This window comes from Zophobas morio, unplaced genomic scaffold (assembly GCF_036711695.1).
Source record: "Zophobas morio isolate AGI-343-1 ecotype UQ-CSIRO unplaced genomic scaffold, CSIRO_AGI_Zmor_V1 ptg000041l, whole genome shotgun sequence".
In the NCBI taxonomy this organism is placed as follows: Eukaryota; Metazoa; Arthropoda; class Insecta; order Coleoptera; family Tenebrionidae; genus Zophobas; species Zophobas morio.
In genome coordinates this window covers 569,699-596,455 of record NW_026972146.1, presented here as the reverse complement: position 1 = coordinate 596,455, position 26,757 = coordinate 569,699, and the positions used below count along the sequence as shown (strand labels likewise).

The 26,757-nt window shown below is 33.4% G+C and overlaps 2 protein-coding genes across 11 annotated transcripts in view; both read left to right on the top strand.

The window, feature by feature from the left end:
- The window catches only part of LOC135140865 (LIM domain only protein 3-like), a 228,676-nt gene that overhangs the window by 92,071 nt on the left and 109,848 nt on the right, over positions 1-26,757 (top strand). For 4 of the 5 annotated variants that reach the window (XM_064071588.1, XM_064071589.1, XM_064071584.1 and 1 more), the window contains one exon: positions 22,047-22,141. In XM_064071588.1, the coding sequence (XP_063927658.1) occupies positions 22,117-22,141 (25 nt within the window). In that variant the 5' untranslated portion in view covers positions 22,047-22,116. The remainder of the gene's footprint in view (positions 1-22,046; positions 22,142-26,757) is intronic. The other variant, XM_064071587.1, reaches the window with a different exon arrangement.
- Positions 6,863-8,213, top strand: LOC135140947 (uncharacterized). Of its 6 annotated transcripts, XM_064071705.1 has the most exons (6): positions 6,881-7,151; positions 7,201-7,309; positions 7,368-7,467; positions 7,536-7,678; positions 7,731-7,744; positions 7,797-8,213. In XM_064071705.1, exons 1-6 carry the CDS (start codon positions 7,086-7,088, stop codon positions 7,821-7,823), a joined length of 459 nt encoding a protein of 152 aa, XP_063927775.1. In that variant the 5' UTR covers positions 6,881-7,085; the 3' UTR covers positions 7,824-8,213. The 6 variants fall into 6 exon arrangements, with proteins under 6 accessions (XP_063927770.1, XP_063927769.1, XP_063927775.1 ...); XM_064071700.1 differs by having other exon boundaries at positions 6,863-7,151; positions 7,536-7,675; positions 7,731-8,213; XM_064071699.1 differs by having other exon boundaries at positions 6,876-7,151; positions 7,731-8,213.

The following is a 26,757-nucleotide window of genomic DNA, read 5'->3' as shown; positions in this document are numbered from 1 at the left end:
CAAAAAATTGAAAAATTGAAAAACTGAAAAAATTGAACAATCGAAAAATTGAAAGAATTAAAACTGTAAAACCAAAAAATTATAAAATTGAAAAATTGGAAAATTCAAAGTGGAAAATTGAAAAACTGAAAAATTTAAACTTAAAAACCGGAAAAATTGCGAATCAAAAAGCTAAAAACTGCGGTTTTTGAGATTAAAAAGTATTGTTATGAAATTTTAAATAACATGACCACACTTTTCATTATGTAAAAGTTTACCATCACCTGCTTTGGTGAAATTTTTACAGCACATGTTTTAAAAATCAAAATCTCAATTATTAATGGAAATTTTGGAGCGCGGTTTTCACCACTGCTTTCGAGTTATAAAACTACTTATTGTATGGAAATCATTGACGAGAATTTTGTCGGAAATGAGATACAATGAAAAGAATTTGAGTCAAAGAACCTTTTCTATTCTCTTTCATCTCTCATATCTCATTTCCGGGAAAAAAGTATTGTCAACTAAGACAAATATTATGAGTATTTTTTGAAATATGACGTGATGAGTAACCAAAAAACGCAAATAATCGATTTACTGTGAAATTTTAATATACAAAAATCAAATTTTAACACAAGTAGAAGATTTATAATTTGTGTAAGATTCATGAAGTTTTTCAGAAATTGTTAGATTTTTGATTTTGCATGCTGACGAACATGGAAAATAACCAAAAAAGCGTGGTTTTTGGAAAGAAATAAAAATAGAATGTTTTGTGCTGCCTTTCGGGGTCATCCGTCCGCGTATCGCCGCCCCTCGGCGGCGTCCCTCCGCTACATGTAGCGCCTCGAATTCGAATTTAATATCTTGCATGGGCATTGTTCGCGCTTGTCCGATCGATCCGCCGTCTAAGGAGTTTAATTTTCGCCGGCTCGTTGGTCAAACTTGATTGAAACTCGTCGAAAATTGCGATCTTGTGAAAAAAACTTTGATATCCGGCAGAAAACAAGCAGATGCCGCAAACGATATCGTCGGTACACGGTCGCACACACGTACAGACACACAATTCCTCGGTCGGTGATATGCAGCCATTCAATTTTAAACTATCCAATTTTTCATTTCGGATTTAATAACGTCAGTTCTCGGCAATGGGGTATTTCGCCCGTTCTCCATTTCGCCCGTTCTTCGGCCAGTCACGAGCCCAATATAATATTAAGAAATGAAATTGATCTCTCCCCGTCTCCTTCCTGATGTTAGATAAAAGTTTCTGATTACTTTCGGGTGGTCCTTATTCGCCCCCGCCGAATCGCTTTTTTCAATGCAAACGTGAAATGTATGCCACCGGATAGGAACCTTTGGCTTTTTTATTATAATTAAACTAGGTTTGGGATGCCTATTACATTTGTCATCGGCTCTGGTTTATATTTGGGAAATCAACAATGTGAAACTTATTTCAAATAATGCCATCATAAATCTGTTAACAGTTTATCCGGCTTGTTTGAAATAAAGCAAATACATTTATAACGGGAAATAATATAAATGTTTTCACGAAACGTCGCACCTTGCACCCTTAACACGCGTAAATATTTAAAAGTAGAACTTTATTTTTGAAAGACGTTCAGACGAGCTGATTCGCAGGTTAGCGCAACAATCAAACTGTGCCCATTTTAATTTCAACAAACCACTTCGACGTCAAAATAAACCCATTCCTGCTTTACGAACGGCTAGATTCGTGTTTGCGTTGCGGTTTGCAGCTCGTAGATTACGAAAATGCACGTTTGCGGTATACATTTATCTCGATATATGTGCTCTGCACTCTATCTGATGAAAGTTTGCTAGAATTGTTTACAATTTCAGGATGGTTATCAAAGAAGCGCTGACACAGTTTTCACTAGTTTCTGGTTTATTTCATTCGAACGAGAAAACCATTATTGCCACATTTGATAATTTCAAGATTCAAAATTCCGACTGATTGTCAAAATTTTGAAAAAGTGATTGGAATTTTTGAAAAAATGTGGCCGAAAATGACTCCTGTCTCCCGAAATAAATAAAAAAATGTCTTTGGAAATTTTTTTAAACTACTCAAAAAAATTCCAAATTTTCAGCTTCAAAATCGAAATTTTAAATTATCTCAAAAATGACCAGATTTCATTTCGATGATTCTGGAAAAGTGATAGGAATTTTCGAAAAAATGTGCCCGAAAATGGCTCATGTTTCCCGAAATAAACAAAAAACTGTCTTTGGATAATTTTTGAAAGTGGTCGGAAAAATGTCAAAAATTTCATATGGACATTGAAAAATTGAGCTTTTGACAAAGTTGCTTATAAATCCACAAAAAATTCTGGAATATAGATTCCTACAAGCTGATTTCAAAAACATAGCCCTTGATGCTCCCAAACCATGATTTTCGAAATTTTCAATTTCAAAATGGAATTTATAAAATAATCCCAAAAATAGCCAGATTTCATTTCGGAAAAGTGGTTGTAATTATCGAAAAAACGTGGCCAAAAATGGCTCATGTTTCCCGAAATAAATAAAAAAATGTCTTTGAATAATTTTCGAAAGTTCTCAGAAAAATGTAAAAAATTTCATAACGAGATTGAAAAATTGAGCTTTTGAGAAACTTTTTGCTTAAAAATCCATAAAAAATTCTGGAATATAGATTCCGACAAGCCGATTTCAAAAATATAGTCTTTGATAGTCCCAGATCACAATTTTCGAAATTTTCAATATCAAAATAAAATTTTTAAATTATCCCTAAAACGATGATTCCGGAAAAGTAGTTGTAATTTTCGAAAAAACGTGACCAAAAATGGCTCAAGTTTCCCGAAATAAATAAAAAAATGTGTTTGGATAATTTTCGGAAGTTCTCGGAAATATGTAAAAAATTTCATAGAGATTGAAAAATTGAGCTTTTGACAAACTTTTTGCTAAAAAATCCACAAATAATTCTGAAATATAGATTCCGACAAGTTGATGTCGAAAACATGGCCTTTGATAGTTCCAAACCACGATTTTCGAAATTTTCAATTTCAAAATGAAATTTTTAAGTTATCCCAAAAATGACCTGATTTCATTTCGATGATTCTGGAAAAGTGGTTGTAATTTTCGTAAAAGCGTGCCGAAAATGGCTCTAGTTTCCCGAAATAAATAAAAAAATGTCTTTGGATAATTTTCGAAAGTTCTCGGAAAAATGTAAAAAATTTCATAATGAGATTGAAAAATTGAGCTTTTGACAAACTTTTTACTTCAAAATCCACAAAAAGTTCCGACAAGCTGATTTCAAAAACACAGCCTTGATGGTCCCAAACCACGATTTTCGAAATTTTTAATTTCAAAATGAAATTTTTAAATTATCCCAAAAATGACCTGAATTCATTTCGATGATTCTGGAAAAGTGGTTGCAATTTTCGGAAAAACGTGGCCGAAAATGGCTCTAGTTTCCCCAAATAAATAAAAAAAATGTCTTTGGATAATTTTCGAAAGTTCTTGGAACAATGTAAAAAATTTCATAGAGATTGATAAATTGAGCTTTTGACAAACTTTTAGCATGAAAATCCAGAGAAAATTCTGGACTATAGATTCCGACAAGCTGATTTCAAAATTATAGTGTTTGATAGTCCCAAACCACGATTTTCGGAATATTCAATTTCAAAATGAAATTTTTAAATTATCCCAAAAACCACCAGATTTCATTTTAATAATTCTGGAAAAATGGTTGGAATTTTCGAAAAATTGTGGTCGAAAATGGCTCATGTTTCCCAAAATAAACAAAAAAATATCTTTGCATAATTCTTTAAAGTGGTCGGAAAAATGTCAAAAATTTCATAAGGAGATTGAAAAATTGAGCTTTTAACAAAGTTCCTTAAAAATGCTGGAAAAATTCTGGGACATAGATTTTGACAAACTGATACAAAATACGTGGTCTATGATGACCTTAGACCAAGATTTTCGAAATTTATAGTTACAAAATCAAGGTCGTCGGAAAAAAGTCAAAATTTTATTAAAAGGTTGAGCTTCTAAAAAATTTTGCTAAAAATCCAGTAAAAATTCTGGGATATAGGACTTGACATGCTGATTGGAAAAATGTTTCGTGTTTATGGTCCTAGACTAAAATATTCTAAATATTCAGACTCAAAATCAAATTTTTAAATTATATCAAAATGGGAATTCATTTTGGTGATCCCAGAAAAATAGTTGAAATTTTCGAAGAAATGTGGCCGAAAATGACTTCTGCAACTCGAAATGAACAAAAAATGTCTTTGGGTAATTTTCGAAAGTGCTTGGGAAAAAGTAAAAAATTTCATAAGTGTAGTGAAAAATTGGACTTTTGACAAATTTATGGGCTTAAAAATCCACTAAAAATTCTGGAATTCCAACAATCTGATTTCAAAAACATATCATTTGATGGTCCCAAACCACGATTTTCGAAATTTTCAATTTCAAAATGAAATTTTTAAATTATCCAAAAAATGGCCAGATTTCATTTTAATAATTCTATAAAAATGGTTGGAACTTTAGGAAAAATGTGGTCGAAAATGGCTTATGTTTTCCGAAATAAACAAAAAAATGTCTTTGGACAATTTTTGAAAATGGTCGGAAAAATGTCAAAAAATTTATAAATAGATTGAGCTTTTGACAAACTTTTTGCTTAAAAATCCACGAAAAATTCTGGGATATAGATTTCGATAAACTGACTTCGAAAACATTGCTTTTGATGGTCCCAAACCAAAATTTTGAATTTCAAATTCAAGGTCAGGAAAAAAAGTCGAAATTTTATTAAAAAATCGAGCTTTTAAAAAATGTGGTTGAAAATAGAAAAAATTTCAAAAAAGGTGCCGGAAAATGACTTCTGCAATCCGAAATAAACAAAAAAATGTGTTTTGAATAATTTTCGAAAGTGCTCGGAAATAGATCAAAAGTTTCAGAAGAATATAGAAAAATTGGGCTTTTGACAAAGTTGCTTAAAACCATGAAAAAATCTGGGAAAAAATTTTTGACGAACTGATTCAAAAAACATAGCGGTGATGGCCCCAGACAAAGATTTTCGAAATTTTCAGTTAAAAATCAAGGTCGTCGAAAAAATGTCAAAAATTAAAAAAAAATCGAGCTTTTAAAAAATTTAGCGAAAAATCCATGAAGAAATTTGTGATATAGAACTTGATGTGCTGATTCGAAAAATTTTGCGTGTTTATGGTCCTAGATCAACATTTTCCAAATTTTCAGTATCAAAATCAAATTTTTAAATTACTCCAAAAATTACCATATTTTTTGATTGAAATTTTCGAAAAATGTGGCTGAAAATGACTTCCCAATCTGAAATCAACAAAAAATAATGGGCAACTTTCAACAGTGCTGGAAAAAATAAAAATACTCTATTCGAAAATTTTTTTTTTTTTAATTCTTTGGGTAGCTTTCGAAGATGGTTGAAAATAGCTCGAAATTTTCAAAATGAATACCGATCAAAAGTGATTTAAAAATTCATGAAAAATTTTGGAATGTAGGTATTGAAGCACCAATTCGAAAAATATAGTGTAAATTTTTCAAAAAATTTGAAGAATTTCGAAATTTTATTTGACGATTTTACAAAAATGATGGCAGGTTTCGAAAAAATGGGGCAGAAAATAATTTCTTGAAGTCGAAATGTACAAAAAAATCTCTAAGTAATTTTCGAAAATGATCGAAAAAAAGTCAAAATTTCATACCGGGTAAGAACTGAAAATTTGCCCTTTTGAAAAAAAATTCTGGGATGTAGATCTTGACGTACTGATCCGAAAAATATAAAAAATGTGTTTAGCGTCCACAAAAATTTTAGAAATATTCCGTTTGAAAGTAAATTTTTCGAAAAATTTGAAGAACTTCGAAATTTCGTACAAGAAATCGAAATCTACAATAAAATCTCTTTCAGTAATTTTCTAAGATGTTCCAGAAAACATCGAAATTTTCATAACTGAGCTTTTGAAAAAGTTGTTTAAAAAATCATTTTAGAAATATTCGGTTTGAATGTAAATTTTTCGAAAAAATTAAAAGATCCCCAAACTTTGTTTTGACGATTCTGGAGAGATGGTAGGAATTTTCGACGAAATAAGGCCGAAAGTAATTTCTGAAATTCGAAATCTACAACAAAATCTGTTTATCTGTTTCGGCAATTTTTGAAAATGGTCGAAAAAAGCTTGACATTTTCAAAAAGGTTTTGAAAATTGGTTTAAAAATCCACGAAAAATTTAGGGATATAAATTTCGACAAACTGATCAAGATTTTCGAAATTTTCAGCTTTAAAATGAAAGAGTTTTTCAATTATCCAAGTTGTTTTATTATGTGTAAAATGTGAAGAAAAACCAAGTTCTAATTTTAAGATCTTTAACAGTTTGGGAAAAAATTATTGTAGAAAATAGAAAAAAGATCATAGGTGAAAGATTTCCGAATCTCGAAGACACAGAACATTTAACTTTTAGCCTTGAAAAGAATGGTAAAAATTTTGGGATTTTCATTAGAAAAATGAACTTTAAAATCAGACATCTCAACTTACTTGGCTAAAAGTTGAAAACTGTGGAAATGGTTTGAACGTAGCCAGAGTACCTAAAACTTAAAACCAGACTGCTATTAAGTTGCCAATCTAACTCAGTATATAAACCAACTTAAAACCGACTAAGTTAAACCTGGCATAAGCTAAACCGTCCCTTCGGCCCCTCTTAATATCCCCACTTCGCACACCTGTATAAATTGCGAATCTGGCCCGAGATAATCCGGTTCTGGAAAGACGTGCACTTTGCACAGAGGATGCTTCGTGCACTCCGCTAATCTAGCAAAAGCCCTTGCATTATGTATGACTACTTACAAGCACTCTCCTTTATATACAGGTCCGTATTTAGCATGTTTACGTCCCCCATTGTCAAAATAATTAGCTCCGGAATTGAGGCCATCGGCTTTGCACGTGCCTCTTCAGATTACATAACATCAGAAATTCTGACTGGGAATAATCCACCTACTATAAATGTTTTGTACGAAACAAAGCAAAAATACGATTTGTGTACACAGTCCCATGGTTTATCTTTTGTATAGGTCGCGTTATCAGTGTAATTCCAGGTCTCAGTGTGTTGTTTAGAGTCGAAATGACCAAAAATTGGTGCGATCGCTGTGTCAAGTTGGTCGTGTACTACGTGATTTTTTCCAATATCGTAAGTTAGTTCGTAGAGTTTGCTCAAATGATAATCGAGTGTTTTCAAGTTGTTGCCTATGTTGCTGTTGTTCATCAATGACCCGAATTCCTGCATTTCCTTCTCGGATATATTGACTTCGATCGTGTGGATCGTCAGCGGGATTCTCTTACTGATCGGTACTCTCCAGGTCAATTAACTTCTCTGGTGTGCTTGCGTACTGAAAGTGCTTTCTAGGGCAAGGAAAAGTACATACGGATCTACGTCATGTTGACGACGGTGTGTTTGCTCGTGGGGCCTGTTTATTGGGCTGTGTACCCTGGAGATGGAGTTTTCTGTGAGAAACGAAACACCATTACCATGATTCTTCTCGTTCTGTATTTTATTATGATGTGGCCTTTTCAGTACTGTATCTACTTGTTTTATAAACAAGTGGCCAAAGTTAACGAACCCGCTGATTTACACACCCCCACACAAAGCAACGAAGACAGCCCTCTACAAACACCAAAAAACGACCGCCGGGGGCAGAAAGAGGTCGTTTAAATGTAGTAGGTAACGCTAGCTGAGTTATTTTTATGTTAATTACCCGTACTGCTTCAGGTGTTGGAAATAAAGTATATTTCAAGTCACCGATGTTTTCAGTTGACACCTCTTGCTTTTCCGCAGGAATGGGACTCGAGGTACAAATTTTAAGATTCGAAGAGGCTTTCCTAAAGCGACTAACAGAATGCGTCCATTGGGTGTTTTTCTTGCTAGGTTAATGTATTCCTGGAAATCATGTGACGTGCCACGATCAGAATGTGCGGATTTATGATTTTCTTATCTGTCCATTGTGTTTAATCTATCAAATAATTCGGTCATTTGCAGACAGTTGTTATGAATTGTGGTATGACGTGCGTGTGTAAGCAGAATTGTTCTGGGGTGAGCCAAGGTTGATCGTTTGCACCTTGGTTTTTTTCGTTGTTCGTCAACGACGTTATTATTTATATTTTCAGTCAACTGCAAACAAAGCAGAACGTTTGACGTTTTACTTTAAACACATATTTGTGTAATTTGTTAAATAAATTGTGATTTTTTTGCTAAGTTTATTTGTTTGGAATAATCCTTAGTTGTTTAGAATGTAATAAAATGAAGAGAAATTGTTAATTTTCGCGTCCGTTCAGGTCGACTCTTTTAGGGTTGTCCCAGTAAATCCCCGTTTTAATCGAGCTCATCTAAATCGCGTTCTGCTGAACCGAAATAAATGTAAAATAAGATCTCCGCTGCACTTTATCTGAAAATGGTTTTCCTGTCGTGTTTACCGAGCCACGATCCTCCCAATTACAGATAGCCTCCAATAAATCATCTGTTATTGTGCAAAGAAAGCTCCCAATAATAAAGTCGCAATTTGATTTCTCTGCATCCCGCCCATTAGAGTATTTTAAAAGTTTTTCCGAGTAGAGAAAACCGGCAGCGGAAACGACACTGACTAAACTAATGCAATAAGTAAAGCCATTTATGTGAGAGCAAACCGAGATCTTCGCCGATCCAAAATGGAGCCTTTTATGCCGAACCTCGCCTTTCACCGACTCAGGAAAAATAATTAATTTGGAAGAGGAAATGCTGCGAAGTAGCGTGTTATAATTAAAATCTTGGACGAAAATAGGAAAAAAAGAGGGACGACAAAACAGAGTGACTGTTTCTAATTACGGTGATGACTCTCGGCACCGGTAACAAGTCCTTTGTTTAGGTGCAGGTGTACGTGTGTTCATTATTCCCGCATCTCCCTTACACTTGTCAGTAATTTAGCCGATATCCCCTTTCCTCCCGCCTCCTCGGGGGGATTACTTGAGAAGGATGTTAATTAAAGTGGAGGACGACGCGCGAAACTCAACCGGAGCGTCGGCCCGCAAAACTACGACCGTTATTTATATATCAACTCAACACTTTGAAGAGGAAATTGTCAATTTAAGAAACGCCGGCCTGCGAGGGCACGGCCCCTCGCTACGCAGCCGAACTTCCAGAACAACTCGATGCGAGATTTTCGACTTACTCGAAGAGGTGCCCACAATATGAACACCTATGACGGTCATGGTTTAACGCGTCGTCCCAGTGGGACGGAGATTTAAACAAATTAAAAGCGTTGTATCAGGGCAGCGAGCAGGCCGGTTCTTTATTTAAGGACGCCGTTTCTATTGGCCGCCGGAATTGCTCCACAAATGAGGCGAAAAATAAGCTGTTTTCGGGGGTGAGTCGGTGGTCCCCGCTCGGGGATGATGGCGTAGGGCGAGCAACGGCACTTTTAATGCCTTTCAGCCAATTGCAATCTAATCCAAAACCTTTCAAAAGCAATCGCGAGAATCTTAAAAAGCAATTGAAGCCAAGTATCGAAGTTAATCGAATAGTGCAGTCCCGCGGCCGACTTCCAGCCTTTGACTGCCGACCCCTCTTTCCTCCCCTCATTTTTACCGATTTTCTGTTTGATCAGAACGAAACGAGTTGTGTAATTGCTTCGCATTCGAGGAATACTCATCCTTGGAGGAAAAAGGCAGGGCTATTGTAGACTAAAGGAGGCGATAATCGGAAGGGGGTGCGAGGGTTTAACACTATGTTATGTAAATAACGTGAGTGCACATGAGGTGGGGGCTAAAAAGGGACATCGTTTCTTGAAGCCTTTTTGCAGAAGTCGAAAACTTACTGAAGTACTGCCTGTTTCTTCTTTCCTGCAGCAATAGAATTTTACATTAAGATAAAAATCTTCCATGCGTTTACTAAAAAGTACTTGCAGGAAAAAATGAAGATCTTTGTACCTTACATCCTGCATTAAAAATGGATGCAGAAGCGATTCCTGCAACGACGTCTCCATCACAAGCATCAAAAATCGCTTCAGCAGGGATCTGAATAAAATTCGTCTTCTTCATGCCACGCAGTTTCTTGCAACGACTATTTGAAGCATGCAGGCCAAAAATGAAAGGCTTTTCCTGCGCCAGCCACCTGCAGCAGGACCTCCTCGACCCGGCCAACAGCATCGATATTGTTTTTCAGTTCAGTTTTGGGATTTTTCAGTTTTTTAATTCTTCAATTTTTCTTCGATTTTTCAATTTTGGGATTTTTGAATTTCTCGGTTTTTCAATTCCTCGATGTTTCAAATTTTCGATTTGTCGGTTTTTTTATTTTTCGATTTTTCAATTTTCGCATATTTAAGTTTCACGACTTTCGCATTTTGCAATTTCTCTATTTTTCGATTTTTTAGTTTTCCGATTTCTACATTTTTGATTTCCCAGTTTCTCGATTTTTCAACTTTTCCATTTCTGGAATTATCGACTTGACGGTTTTTCAACTTTTCCATTTCTGGATTTTTCAATTTTTCGGTTTGTCAATTTCTCGATATTCAGTTTTGGGACTTTTCGATATTTCGATACTTCAATTTTTCGTTACTCTGTTTCGATTACTCGTTGTTTTGATGTTTCGATTTCAGTCTTTAGATTTCTTGAATGTGTTTGGGAGTTTTAAACTTTTCGATTTCTCGATCTTTCGACTTTTAGATTTTTCGATCTTTTGATTTTCAAATTTCTGAATTTTTCGTCTTCTCGATCACTCGATTTTTCAGTTTTTCAATATTTTTCGATTTTTCTGGTTTTTGATTTTACAGTTCTTAAAATTTTCGGTTTTACAATTTTTCGATTTTTCAATTTTTTGCGTTTCTGAATTCTTGATTTTTTGACTTTTAGATTTTGCCATTTTTTGATATTCCCATTTCTCGATTAATAGACCTCAATTCTCAATTTTTCAGTATTTTAGTTTTGGGATTTTTAAATTTCTCGGTTTTTCAATTCCTCGATGTTTCGAATTTTCGATTTGTCGATTTTTTATTTTTCGATTTCTCAATTTTCGGATATTTAAGTTTCATGACTTTCGCATTTTGCGATTTCTCCATTAATTAAATTCCCGATTTTTCGATTTTTTTTGGTTTCCGATTTTTCCATTTTTGATTTCCCAGTTTCTCAATTTTTCAACTTTTCTGTTTTTAGATTTTTCATTTTAAAATTTTTCAAGTTTTATAATTTCTGGAATTTTCGACTTGACGGTTTTTCAACTTTTCCATTTCTGGATTTTTCAATTTCTCGATATTCAGTTTTGGGACTTTTCTATATTTTGATACTTCAATTTTTCGTTTCTCTGTTTCGATTACTCGTTTTATTGATGTTTCGATTTCGGTTTTTACATTTCCTGACTGTGTTTGGGAGTTTTAAACTTTTCAATTTCTCGATCTTTCGACTTTTAGATTTTTCGATCTTTTGATTTTCAGATTTCTGAATTTTTCGGCTTCTGGGTCACTGGATTTTTCAGTTTTTCAATATTTTTCGATTTTCCAGGTTTTTGATTTTACAGTTCTTAAAATTTTCGGTTTTACAATTTTTCGATTTTTCAATTTTTGGCGTTTCTGAATTCTTGATTTTTTGACTTTTAGATTTTGCCATTTTTTGATATTCCCATTTCTCGATTAATAGACCTCAATTCTCAATTTTTCAGTATTTTAGTTTTGGGATTTTTGAATTTCTCGGTTTTTCAATTCCTCGATGTTTCGAATTTTCGATTTGTCGATTTTTTATTTTTCGATTTCTCAATTTTCCGATATTTAAGTTTCATGACTTTCGCATTTTGCGATTTCTCCATTAATTAAATTCCCGATTTTTCGATTTTTTTTGGATTCCGATTTTTCCATTTTTGATTTCCCAGTTTCTCAATTTTTCAACTTTTCTGTTTTTAGATTTTTCATTTTAAAATTTTTCAAGTTTTATAATTTCTGGAATTTTCGACTTGACGGTTTTTCAACTTTTCCATTTCTGGATTTTTCAATTTTTCGGTTTATCAATTTCTCGATACTCAGTTTTGGGACTTTTCGATATTTTGATACTTCAATTTTTCGTTACTCTGTTTCGATTACTCGTTTTTTCGATTTCGGGTTTTAGATTTCTTGACTGTGTTTGGGAGTTTTAAACTTTCCGATTTCTCGATCTTTCGACTTTTAGATTTTTCGTTCTTTTGATTTTCAGTTTTCTGAATTTTTCGATTTCTCGATCACTCGATTTTTCAGTTTTTCAATATTTTTCGATTTTTCAGGTTTTTGATTTTACAGTTCTTAAAATTTTCGGTCTTACAATTTTTCGATTTTTCAATTTTTGGCGTTTCTGAATTCTTGATTTTTTGACTTTTAGATTTTGCCATTTTTTGATATTCCAATTTCTCGATTAATCGACCTCTCGATTTCTCGATTTTTCAATTGTTCGATTTATCAGTCAATTTTTTGACATTCTTTTCGATTTTCTGATGTTTCGATTTGCCGATTTTTCAATTTTTTTATATTTTATTTTTCGATTTTTATATTTGCAGGAAAAAATAAAGGTTTTTGTTCCTTACATCCTGCATTAAAAATGAATGCAGAAGCGATTCCTGCAACGCCGTCTTCAGCAGGACCACTACTTCATCACAAGCGTCAAAAATCGCTTGAGCAGGAATCTTAATAAAATTCGTCTTCTGCATACCAGGCAATTTCCTGCAACAACTGTGTGAAGCTTGCAGGCCAGAAATCCTGCTGCCGTCTTCAGCACACACAAAACTCAAAGGCTTTTCCTGCGCCAGCCACCTGCAGCAGGACCTTCTCGATATTGATTTTCAATTCAGTTTTGGGATTTTTCAGTTTTTTAACTCTTCAATTTTTCTTCGATTTTTCAATTTTTCGGTATTTTAGTTTTGAGATTTTTGAATTTTTCGGTTTTTCAATTCCTCGATGTTTAAAATTTTCGATTTGTCGGTTTTTTTATTTTTCGATTTCTCAATTTTGCCATATTTAGGTTTCACGACTTTCGCATTTTGCGATTTCTCCATTAATTAAATTCCCGATTTTTCGATTTTTTAGGTTTCCGATTTCTCCATTTTTGATTTCCCAGTTTCTCAATTTTTCAACTACTCTGTTTTTTAGATAAAATTTTTCGAGTTTTTCATTTCTCAAATTTTCGACTTGACGAATTTTCAACTTTTCCATTTCTGGATTTTTCAATTTTTCGTTACTTTGTTTCGATTACTGGTTTTTTTGATGTTTCGATTTCAATTTTCAGATTTCGTGACTGTGTTTGGGAGTTTTAAACTTTTCGATTTCTCGATCTTTCGACTTTTAGATTTTTCGATCTTTTGATTTTCAGATTACGGAATTTTTCGACTTCTTGATCACTCGATTTTTCAGTTTTTCAATATTCTTCGATTTTTCAGTTCTTAAAATTTTCGGTTTTACAATTTTTCGATTTTTCAATTTTTGTCGTTTCTGAATTCTTGATTTTTTGACTTTTAGATTTTGCGATTTTTTGATATTCCCATTTCTCGATTAATCGACCTCTCGATTTCTCCATTTTTCAATTGTTCGATTTATCAATCAATTTTTTGACATTCTTTTCGATTTTTTGATGTTTCGATTTGCCGATTTTTCAATTTTTTTATATTTTATTTTTCGATTTTTATATTTGTGGGAAAAAATGAAGGTCTTTGTACCTTACATCCTGCATTAAAAATGAATGCAGAAGCGATTCCTGCAGTGCCGTCTTCAGCAGGATCACTACTCCATCACAAGCATCAAAAATCGCTTCAGCAGGAATATTAATAAAATCCGTCTTCTTCATACCTCGCAGTTTCCTGCAACGACTATGTGAAGCTTGCAGGCCAGAAATCCTGCTGCCGTCTTCAGCACACACAAAACTCAAAGGCTTTTCCTGCGCCAGCCACCTGCAGCAGGATCTTCTCGATATTGATTTTCAATTCAGTTTTGGGATTTTTCAGTTTTTTAACTCTTCAATTTTTCGTCGATTTTTCAATTTTTCGGTATTTTAGTTTTGAGATTTTTGAATTTTTCGGTTTTTCAATTCCTCGATGTTTAAAATTTTCGATTTGTCGGTTTTTTTATTTTTCGATTTCTCAATTTTGCCATATTTAGGTTTCACGACTTTCGCATTTTGCGATTTCTGTATTAATTAATTTCCCGATTTTTCGATTTTTTAGGTTTCCGATTTCTACATTTTTGATTTCCCAGTTTCTCAATTTTTCAACTTTTCCATTTCTGGATTTTTCAATTTTTCGGTTTATCACTTTCTCGATATTCAGTTTTGGGACTTTTCGACATTTCGATACTTTGTTTCGATTACTCGTTTTTTTGATTTCTTGACTGTGTTTGGGAGTTTTAAACTTTTCGAGTTCTCGATCTTTCGATTTTTAGATTTTTCGTTCTTTTGATTTTCAGATTTCTGAATTTTTCGATTTCTCGATCACTCGATTTTTCAGTTTTTCAATATTTTTCGATTTTTGATTTTACAGTTTTTCAAATTTTCGGTTTTTCAATTGTTCGATTTATCAATCAATTTTTTGACATTCGTTTCGATTTTTTGTTTTTTTGATCTTTCGATTTGTCGATTTTTCAATTTTTTTATATTTTATTTTTCGATTTTTATATTTGCGGGAAAAAATGAAGGTTTTTGTACCTTATATCCTGCATTAAAAATAAATGCAGAAGCGACTCCTGCAACGCCGTCTTCAGCAGGACCACTACTCCATCACAAGCATCAAAAATCGCTTCAGCAGGAATCTTCATGCAGGGAAGCACTTGTGGTTTATGAGTTCGTGTTGAGTTTTTACCTTAAACATCCCAATTTTTGGAAAAAATCAAGCTTGTATTACAACATTTCGCAATTTTATTTAATTGTCATAAACACAGTAAATTATTTTCGTTTATGCCCCCCTGCAAATGATGACGTCATTTTAAAAATCTAATTTATGAATCCGCGTTGAGCAAAACCCTAGACGTCCAGATTTTTGCGAAAAAAATAAAAATTGTGTTAGCAACATGTTGCAATTTAACTTTGACAAAAAAATATTGCAAAAGTTTTAAATTATTTAGAAGCATAGTTTAGATTTCTTAGTTTTCGATATTTCAGTTTTGGGATTTTTCAATTTTTCGCTTCTTCAATTTTTCAAATTTTCGTTTTGTCAATTTTTGTATTTTTCCAATTCCGAAATTTCCGATATTTAAGTTTGACGATTTTTCAATTTTTCAATTTTTGATATTTCTATATTTTCGATTTCTCCATTAATCAGTTTCAAGATTTTTCGAATTTTTGGTTTTCTGATTTCTCCATTTTTGATTTCTCAGTTTTTCAATTTTTCGACTTTTCAGATTTTTGATTTTTTAATATTTTAAGTTTCCCATTTTTCGATGTTTCAGTTTTTGGACTTCAATATTTCGATGCTTCAATTTTTCGATACTTTGTTTCAAGTATTCGTTTTTTTGATGTTTGAATTCTCGATTTTCCAATTTTTCAGGTTTTTGAAGTTTTAGATTTCTCTATGTTCATAATTTCGGAATAAAATTCGTCTTCTTCATGGCAGGCAGTTTATTTTAGTTTTGGGATTTTTGAATTTTCCGGTTTTTCAATTTCTCGATGCTTCAAATTTTCGATTTTTTTATCTTTCGATTTCTCAATTTTCCCATATTTAAGTTTCCCGACTTTCGCATTTTGCGATTTCTCCATTAATTAATTTCCCGATTTTTCGATTTTTTAGTTTTCCGATTTCTCCATTTTCGATTCCCCAGTTTCTCAATTTTTCAACTTTTCTGTTTTTTAGATTTTTCATTTTAAAATTTTCCAAGTTTTCCATTTCTCGAATTTTCGACTTGACGGTTTTTCAAATTTTCCATTTCTGGATTTTTCAATTTTTCAGTTTATCAATTTCTCGATATTCAGTTTTGGGACTTTTCGGTATTTCGATACTTCAATTTTTCGTTACTTTGTTTCGATTACTCGTTTTTTTCATGTTTCGACTTCAGTTTTTAGATTTCTTGACTGTGTTTGGGAGTTTTGAACTTTTCGATTTCTCGAACTTTCGACTTATAGATTTTTCGATCTTTTTATTTTCAGATTTCTGAATTTTTCGACTTCTCGATCACCCGATTTTTCAGTTTTTCAATGTTTTTCGATTTTTCAGGTTTTTGACTTTACAGTTTTTAAAATTTGCGGTTTTACAATTTTTCGATTTTTCAATTTTTGCATTTCTGAATTCTCGATTTTTTGACTTTTAGATCTTGCCCTTTTTTGATATTCCCATTTCTCGATTAATCGACCTCTCCATTTCTCGATTTTGCAATTGTTCGATTTATCAATCAATTTTTTGACATTCGTTTCGATTTTTTGTTTTTTTGATGTTTCGATTTGTCGATTTATGAATTTTTTATATTTTATTTTTCGATTTTTATATTTGCGGGAAAAAATGAAGGTTTTTGTACCTTACATCCTGCATTAAAAATAAATGCAGAAGCGATTCCTGCAACGAAGTTTTCAGCAGGATCACTACTCCATCACAAGCATCAAAAATCGCTTCAGCAGGAATCTTCATGCCAGGTAGTACTTGTGGTTTATGAGTTCGTGTTGAGTTTTTACCTTAAACATCACGATTTTTGGAAAAAATCAAGCTTGTATTACAACATTTCGCAATTTTATTTAATTATCATAAACACAGTAAATCGTTTTCGTTTATGGCCTCCTGCAAATGATGACGTCATTTTAAAAATCTAATTTATGAATCCGCGTTGAGTAAAACCCTAGACGTCCAGATTTTTGGGAAAAAAATAAAAATTGTGTCAGCAACATGTTGCAATTTAACTTATTTGACAAAAAAATATTGCAAAAGTTTTAAATTATTTAGATTATTGGAAGCATAGTTTAGATTTATAATTTAGATTTCTTAGTTTTCGATATTTCAGTTTTGGGATTTTTCAATTTTTGGTTTCTTCAATTTTTCAAATTTTCGATTTGTCGATTTTTGTATTTTTCGAATTCCCAAATTTCCGATATTTAAGTTTAACGATTTTTCAATTTTTCAATTTTTCGACTTTTCAGATTTTTGATTTTTCAATATTTTAAGTTTTCCATTTTTCGATGTTTCAGTTTTTGGACTTCAATATTTCGATGCTTCAATTTTTCGATACTTTGTTTAATTACTCGTTTTTTTGATGTTTGAATTCCTCGATTTCCCAATTTTTCAGGTTTTTTAAGTTTTAAATTTCTCTACATTCCAATTTTCGGAATAAAATTCGTCTTCTTCATGCCAGGCAGTTTCCTGCAACGACTGTTTGAAGCTTGCAGGCCAAAAATCAGGATCTTTCTCCTTCGATCCTTTTGATTTCGGTTCTCCTGCTGCTGTCTTCAGCACGCACAAAATTCAAAAGAAGTACTGTCTGTTTCTTCTTTTCTTAAATCCTGCAGCAATAGAACATTGCATTAAGATAAAAAACGTCGTGCCAGGTAGCTATTATTTCCTGCGACGAGATATTTATTATACACATCCTTGCGTTTATTAAAAAGTACTTGCAGGAAAAAATGAGGGTTTTTGTACCTTACATCCTGTATTAAAAATTAATACAGAAGCGATTCCTGCAACGCCGTCTTCAGCAGGACCACTACTCCATCACAAACATCAAAAATCGCTTCAGCAGGAATCGAATAAAGTTCGTCTTCTTCATGCCAGGCAGTTTCCTGTAACGACTATTTGAAGCTTGCAGGCCGAAAATCAGAATCTTTCTCCTTCGGTTCTTTTGATTTCGGTTCTCCTGCTGCCGTCTTCAGCACGCGCAAAAATCAAAAGTTTCTTCTTTCCTTAAATCCTGCAGCAATAGAACTTTGCATTAAGATAAAAATATTCATGCCAAGTAGCTATTATTTCTTGCAACCTGATATTTATTATACAGATCCATGCGTTCACTAAAAAGTACTTGCAGGAAAAAATGAGGGTTTTTGTACCTTACATCCTGCATTAAAAATGAATACAGAAGCGATTCCTGCAACGCCGTCTTCAGAAGGACCACTACTCCATCACAAGCATCAAAAATCGCTTCAGCAGGAATCTTAATAAAATTCGCCTTCTTCATACCTGGCAGTTTCCTGCATCGACTGTTTGAAGCTTGCACAAAAATCAAAGGCTTTTCCTGCGCCAGCCACCTGCAGCAGGACCTCCTCGACCCGGCCAACATCATCGATATTGTTTTTCAGTTCAGTTTTGGGATTTTTCAGTTTTTTAATTCTTCGATTTTTCAATTTTTCGGTATTTTAGTTTTGGGTTTTTTGAATTTCACGGTTTTTCAATTCCTCGATGTTTCAAATTTTCGATTTGTCGATTTTTTATTTTTCGATTTCTCAATTTTCCCATATTTAAGTTTTAATTAATTTCCCGATTTTTCGATTTTTTAGTTTTCCGATTTCTCCATTTTTCATTTCCCAGTTTCTCAATTTTTCAAGTTTTCTGTTTTTTGTATTTTTTATTTTAAAATTTTTCAAGTTTTCCATTTCTCGAATTTTCGACTTGACGGTTTTTCAACTTTTCCATTTCTGGATTTTTCAATTTTTCGTTTTATCAATTTTTCGATTTTGGGACTTTTCGATATTTCGATACTTCAATTTTTCGTTACTTTGTTTCGATTACTCGTTTTTTTGATGTTTCGATTTCAGTTTTTAGATTTCTTGACTGTGTTTGCGAGTTTTAAACTTTTCGATTTCTCGATCTTTAGACTTTTAGATTTTTCGATCTTTTGATTTTCAGATTTCTGAATTTTTCGATTTCTCGATCACTCGATTTTTCAGTTTTTCGTTATTTTTCGATTTTTCAGGTTTTTGATTTTACAGTTCGATTTTTATATTTGCAGGAACAAATGAAGGTCTTTGTACCTTAAAAATGAATGCAGAAGCGATTCCTGCAACGACGTCTCCATCACAAGCATCAAAAATCGCTTCAGCAGGAATCTTAATAAAATTCGTCTTCTTCATGCAAGGCAGTTTCCTGCAACGACTGTTTGAAGCTTGCAGGCCGAAAATCAGGATCTTTCTCCTTCGATCCTTGTGATTTCGGTTCTCCTGCTGCTGTCTTCGTCACGCACAAAAATCAAAAGAAGTACTATCTGTTTCTTCTTTCCTTAAATCCTGCAGCAATAGAACTTTTCATTAAAATACAAATCTTCACGCCATGTAGCTATTATTTCCTGCAACGAGATATTTATTATACACATCCATGCGTTTACTAAAACGTACTTGCAGGAAAAAATGAGGGTCTTTGTACCTTACATCCTGCACTAAAAATGAATGCAGAAGCGATTCCTGCAACGATGTCTCCATCACAAGCATCAAAAATCGCTTCAGCAGGAATCTTAATAAAATTCGTCTGTTTGAAGCTTGCGACACAAAAATCAGAGCTTTCTCCTGCTCCAGGCACCTGCAGCAGGACCTCCTCGACCCGGCCAACATCATCGATATTGTTTTTCAGTTCAGTGGGTGAAGGTTACGGTACAGTGATGTAGGACGGAATGTTTGGTCGGGGGGAAAACAGCTGGGAGCGCGGCGCGTACAAATATCGCCCGCCTCCCCTCGCCGCCCCTCGGAGCTTTCATTCAGTCATACCACGAACCGGCGAGCGTAGAATGTGCATAAGCCGCTTCGACACTCTCTTAGCACTTTTACGCCGTCATCAGCAGTAAAACTCAAAATGTCTTTAAATTTGTCGTTCTTCCGCGAAAAAAACTGAGAGTCGGGGGCGGGGGTCGTAAACGGGTTAATAAAGGTTTAATGGGCTCCTGTAGCATAAATTTTAGTGTATGAATCGATCCGCGTGAAGAGGCTACTTCATTACGGACTGCGCCACCATGCACTCGTAAACAGTCCTGGGGCTCGCTGCGCTCGCTGTCTATTATTATTGTGTCGTCGAGATAAAATTCGTCTAATGCTCGCGTGGTTTTCGGTGTTGAAACACAATCGTCGTCGGAATTTGCCGAGTCGTGAAAGAATACCCTTAACCCTAATTCCTGGAAGCCGTCGACCTCAAATCCCAAAAAGGAAACAATAAGCCAACTCCGAGTAACAGTGAACTGCCATTAGAGCATCTATGAGGAAGTGCTCTTTGCCGATCCCTCTTTTAAAATACACACGGGAGATCGTCCAGTGCTGCCAACATCCATAAGGTGTTCGTCGTCGGCGCCGCCTAAGAGTGGCCCGACTTGGCGTCTCGCAACTTCACCTAAGTGTGTTTTAAAAGCTTTTCTGACATCTTGACCGAAGCGGACACTTTCAGACATGGAATGGCTTTCATTCCGGCTCGCCTTGTCTCGCCGAACTTGGCCTAAGTGACAGCTCGCCTCTAATATCGTCCTGCTATAAAATTTAACAGCTTCGAGCTCTGACACGTATTTGATTTTAGCAAACTTCCTAATTTAATAGCCGGTCATTTGTACGCGTCGCGGGGCGGGGGCTGCCCGAGCCGGAACGGGAGACGGGGAGGCGGTGATGGTTTGATTATACTTTCCGGGATGCGATCATTAACGAAGTTGTCTGGAACGAGTGCCGGGCCGTGCGCTCAGCTAACAGCGACGATTTGTTTTGTTTTTTAATAAGATTTAGTAAAGTCCAAAAGTGAGAGGCGGCACTGTTTGTCATATTTCTGTCAGTCCCCACTTTTAAAACCGGCGTAATACTTCAAGGCACTCTGGGTTGGATCGGGCGCTGCGGGATAAACAGGGCACCTGTTAGTTTGAATAAGAGGCCCTTGAGTGGCCGAGTCTCTGGTCCCTTTGGAAGGAATCAATCCCGGTCGTTAATATAACGAGGTGCCGGCATCGTCAGAAGCGAGCTCCCCTTGCTACCAGGTGTCAATTTGTTCTAATGGATGGTGGATGAAAAACGCCACGGCTTGGAATCTCCTCTGCTCCTATAACGACCTCTCATTAAAACTACCGCGCCATTATATTAAAAAAAACTGTCAACCGAAATGAAAGCTTTATTACGTCTAATCGAACTTTATTACCCTATACATGATTTAGCCCGAAAATCCCTAACTAGTGCCAAATTACGGGACGCTCTCGAGCTTTGTTAAAAACTTTTATGTTCGCGTCTTAAATGACGATACTTTTTCGTAGCTTTTGCTCGAATGAGGCACGCATTGCTATCTAAGGATATATTTAAAATGAGGGATGAGAGCTTGTTAGAGTTTCGCACGATTCGTTACCTCCAAAGGCCGCCAGCCGACAGTTCGAAAGGCCATTTACTAACAACTCCTGAATTTATTTACTGTAATTGTGCTCCATTCTGATTGCAACGTTTATTGAAGCTTAATTTAACTCTAACTTGTTAGAGGGAAGTTTTTTCGCATTTTTTAAGCTTAATTTCGCTGACGGATTTATTTACACACTACGATTTCGTCCAATTAAGGCGATACCATGCTTTAACTTCCTTCCATTACCTCACAAGAAGCGCAAATGAAATAAGAGCAGAGTAATTTATTGCCGGCTTGTTGCAACTTCGCAAATTAACTCACTCACGACTGCAGCTTATAACAAATCTCCCGTTCGAGTTTTAATTGAAAAAGCGTCGTCGGACACGTCTCGCTCGCCGCGCGAGCCGCATATATAGCTTTTCCAAAAATCCGCCCCCGCATCATTTTAATTATCGTCGACTGCATCCACTGTCTTCCTCGTTTAAGCTACTGGTAAGCCGTGCGCCGTAATCCGCCCCTGCTTCTCCAGAGGAGCGTTCAAATAAAAGACGGTCGTTATATTTTCCTGTTTACTCAGCTCTAATCCTGCCTCGTTAACGTTCCAGCCGCTGTTTACCGAACACGAAACAAATACAATAATTGTCAACAAAATCGACACATCCAATTAAGCAAATTGAACCGTTCCGTCAGATTAATTGCGGTAATCCGTGGGGGCCGAATCGAAAACAGAGCAGTCTTGGCCCGAACGATTAGGTACGCATCGTTGTTGCATGTGGGTTTTCGTAATGCCGGATTGATAAGCGGGCGATATCGGTAATGAGCCCGCATACGGCCGGTCATCCTCAGCTAAATAACTCGCTTTGTCAGTTGCAGGAACGACGGGACCACGTGCCATGGGGTGTTTGGAGGTCGTCTGAGCGGCGGCCACTGACTGATTATGCACAGCACGGACAATGGCACGGGTAGGTATTTTACACATTTTCACACCGGTAGATAGAGCGGGCTTCGGCTAAATCGATGCTTGCGAGTCGGGGTTACTCTAGGTTTTGTATCGATTCACGACAATCGGAATCTCTAAGGTGCGAGTTGGTCGATCAAGGTTCCTACTCACCTGGAAACCGGGAGGGTATTTTGACCACTAGACCATCAGGTGGTGTATATAATTTTAATTTTATTTCTGTCCGGATTTTTATTAGACAGATAATCTCTGAAACTACTGGAACAATAGTTGTCATTTCTTGTGCATGTTAGGAATATGGTGTAGATGGTAAAACGCTAACAAAATTTTGCCAATTATCTCCACCAACAATAGGATGACGTCGTCCCCAAAATTTACATTAGTGAAAGTTATTTAAATTTTATAAAATAAAATGTTGCTGCACCTCTGGTTTATGAGTTCGTGTTGAGTTTTTACCATAAACATCCAGATTTTTTGGGAAAAAAATAAAAATTGTGTAGCAACATATTGCAATTTAACTTTGACAAAAAGATACTTATGAGCGATTTTTCAGATTTTTTATTTTTCAATTTTCCTTCGATTTTTCAATTTTTCGGTATTTCAGTTTTGGGATTTTTCAATTTTCCAAATTTTCGATTTGTCGATTTTTGTATTTTTTGATTTCCCAATTTTCCGATATTTAAGTTTCACGATTTTCCAATTTTTCAATTTTTGACATTGCTAAATTTTCGATTTTTCGATTTCTCCATTAATCAGTTTCTCGATTTTTCGACTTTGAGATTTTTCGATTTTTTGGTTTTCCATTTTTAATTTCTCAGTTTTTCAATTTTTCAATTTTTCCATGTTTGAGTTTTGGCACTTCAATATTTCGATGCTTCAATTTTTCGATACTTTGTTTCAATTATTCGTTTTTTCGATGTTTGGATTCCTCGATTTTTCGATTCTTCAGGATTTTGGTATTTTATGTTTCGGCTTTTTCAGTTTTAGATTCTCTGGTTTCCAATTTTAAATTTTTAATTTTTAGATTTCTTGAATACTTGATTTTTAAACTTTTCGATTTCTCCATTTTTCGACTTTTAGGTTTTTCGATTTTTCAAGTTTCCGATTTCTTGATTATTCGACTTCTCGATTTTTCAATTTTTCAGTGTTTGTAATTCTTCAGTTTTGAGATTTTTGAGATTTCTGGTCTTTCTATTTTTCGACTTGACTTCTCGTTTAGATTTTCCAATTTTTCAATAGTTCAGTTTTAGGATTTTTTATTTTTCGCTTCTTAAAGTTTTCAACTTTTCAAATTTTTCATTTTCAGTTTTTTAAGTTTTCTTCGATTTTTCGACTTGCGGATCTTTTAAATTTTCGATTTCTCAATTTTTCAATTTTTCAAAGTTTCAGTTTTGGGATTTTTCAATATTTCCATGCTCCAATTTTTCGATAATTCGTAATACATTTCTAGATTTTCAATTTTAAGTTTTGTTAATTCATTGATTATTTTTCGATTTCTCGATTTTTCGATTTTCAGATTATTCGATTTTTTTACTTTTCCCATTTCTCGAATTTTCGACTTCCCGATTTCCCCTTATTTTACAATTTAATTTTTCAATTTTTCGATTTCTCGATTTTTCGATATTTCATTTCCTTGATTTTTCGACTTTCAGTTTTTCCGATTTTTGGATTTTCCCATTTCTCGACTTCTTTATTTGCAATTCTTCAGTTTTTTTCGTTTTTCAGGTTTCTGAGTTTTCAATTTTTTTATCCTTCAATTTTTCTCCGATTTTTCAATTTTCAAAATTTTCGTTTCCTCAATTTCTCGATTTTTCCAATTTTCAATTTCTTTATTTTCCGATTTCTCAATTTTTCGATACTTCATTTTCACGATTTTCCAATTTTTCAATTTTTGTCACTTCTAGGTTTTCGATTTGTCCATTTACATATTCATTAATCAATTTTTCGGTTTTTCAACTTTTCGATTTCTGGATTTTTTGACTTTTAGAGATTTTTCGATTCTTTGATTTTCCGATTTCTCTATTTTCGATTTCTCGATTTTTCAGGTTTTCAATTTTTCGATTTTTCAGATTTTTTATTTTAAACTTTTTCAAGGTTTTTTGTTTTCAATTTTTCGACTCGACGATTTTTCAACTTCTCGATTTCTCGATTTTTCAACTTTTCGATTTATCAATTGTTCCATGTTTCAGTTTTGGGATTTTCCATTATTTCGATTCTTCAAATTTTTTTGATACTTTTCTCGATTATTCGACTTCTCGATTTCTCTATATTTTGCAATTTTTGCAATTCTTCAGTTTTTCGGTTTTCAAGTTTTTGATTTTTCAATTTTTTAAATTTTCGATTTTTCAACGTCACAATTTTCAGATTTTCCGATTTTTAGATTTTCCAATTTTTCGATATTTCAGAGTTTTGGGATTTATTAATATTTCGTTTCTTCAATGTCTCTATTTTTAAAATTTTCGAAGTATCAATTTTTTTTATTTTTCGATTTCTCAATTTACCGATATTTAAGTTTCAAGATTTCCCAATTTTTCAATTTTTGGCATTTCTAAATTTTCGATTTTTCGATTTCCCCACTGATCAATTTCTCGATTTTTTGACTTTTAGATCTATCAATTTTTCGACTTTTCAGACTTTTGTTTTTTCAAATTTTTCAAGTTTTCCGTTTTTCGGTTTTTCGACTGGACGGTTTGTCAACTTTTCGATTTTTTGATTTTTCAATTTTTCGATTCTTCAATTTTGTGATATTTAATTTTTCGATTTTTTAAATTTTCGATTTCTCAATTTCCCGATTTTTCAGTTTTTCAATTTTCGATGTTTCGAAATTTTCATTTTTTTAGATTTCTTGGTTAATTTATTGTTTTGGGAATTTTAAACTTTCCGATTTCTCGATTTTTCGACTTTAAAATTTTTGTTTTTTCAATTTTTTCGAGTTTTCCGTTTTTCGATTTTTCAACTGGACGGTTTTTCGACTTTTAGATTAATCGATTTTTCAATTTTTTGATGTTTCAGTTTTGGAATTTTTCAATATTTCAATGCTTTAATTTTTCGATACTTCGTTTCGATTTTTTGTTTTTTTGAAGTTTCGATTTCTCGATTTTTCAATTTTTTGATATTTTATTTTTTTTTTTTAAATTTTCGATTTTTTGATTTCTCGATTTTTTTATTTTCAATTTTTGACGTCTCTAATTTTCAAATTTTAGAGATCTTGATTAATTGATTTTGATTTTCCGATTTTTAGATTTTCCAATTTTTCGATATTTCAGAGTTTTGGGATTTATTAATATTTCGTTTCTTCAATGTCTCTATTTTTAAAATTTTCGAAGTATCAATTTTTTTTATTTTTCGATTTCTCAATTTACCGATATTTAAGTTTCAAGATTTCCCAATTTTTCAATTTTTGGCATTTCTAAATTTTCGATTTTTCGATTTCCCCACTGATCAATTTCTCGATTTTTTGACTTTTAGATCTATCAATTTTTCGACTTTTCAGACTTTTGTTTTTTCAAATTTTTCAAGTTTTCCGTTTTTCGGTTTTTCGACTGGACGGTTTGTCAACTTTTCGATTTTTTGATTTTTCAATTTTTCGATTCTTCAATTTTGTGATATTTAATTTTTCGATTTTTTAAATTTTCGATTTCTCAATTTCCCGATTTTTCAGTTTTTCAATTTTCGATGTTTCGAAATTTTCATTTTTTTAGATTTCTTGGTTAATTTATTGTTTTGGGAATTTTAAACTTTCCGATTTCTCGATTTTTCGACTTTAAAATTTTTGTTTTTTCAATTTTTTCGAGTTTTCCGTTTTTCGATTTTTCAACTGGACGGTTTTTCGACTTTTAGATTAATCGATTTTTCAATTTTTTGATGTTTCAGTTTTGGAATTTTTCAATATTTCAATGCTTTAATTTTTCGATACTTCGTTTCGATTTTTTGTTTTTTTGAAGTTTCGATTTCTCGATTTTTCAATTTTTTGATATTTTATTTTTTTTTTTAAATTTTCGATTTTTTGATTTCTCGATTTTTTTATTTTCAATTTTTGACGTCTCTAATTTTCAAATTTTAGAGATCTTGATTAATTGATTTTGCGATTTTTAAATTTTTTCGATTTCTCGAAATTTCGACTTGATTACTCGATTTTTCGACTTCCCGATTTCTCCATTTTTTTAGTTTTTGAATTCAATTTTTCAATCCTTCGATTTTTCAGGCTTTCGATTTTTCAGTTTTTTAAATTTTCGATTTTTTCGATTTCTCGATATTTAAAAATTTGTGGCATTTCTAAATTTTCGATTTTTCTATTTTTCCATTTCTCGATTTATCGAATTCTCAGTTTTTCAATTCTTGGATTTTTCAATTTTTAGCATCCCTAAATTTTCGATTTTTAGATTTTTCAACTTTTCGATTTCTTGATTTTTCGACATTTAGATTTAGCGAATTTTTGATTTTTCAGTTTTTTAAATTTTCGATTTTTTTTGATTTCTCGATATTTTAATTTGTGGCATTTCTAAATTTTCGGTTTTTCTATTTTTCGATTTCTCGATGTTTCAAATTCTCGGTTTTTCAATTCTTGGATTTTTCAATTTTTAGCATTTCTAAGTTTTCTATTTTTCGATTTTTCAACTT

Bases quoted from the DNA above. Each gene is read 5' to 3' on its own strand.
- LOC135140947 (XM_064071699.1), top strand. From the start codon at position 7,086: ATGACCAAAAATTGGTGCGATCGCTGTGTCAAGTTGGTCGTGTACTAC. The intron at 7,468-7,535 runs GTGAGAAACGAA...TGGCCTTTTCAG, and splicing joins CCCTGGAGATGGAGTTTTCT to TACTGTATCTACTTGTTTTA. The intron at 7,679-7,730 runs GTAGGTAACGCT...GTACTGCTTCAG, and splicing joins AAAGAGGTCGTTTAAATGTA to GTGTTGGAAATAAAGTATAT.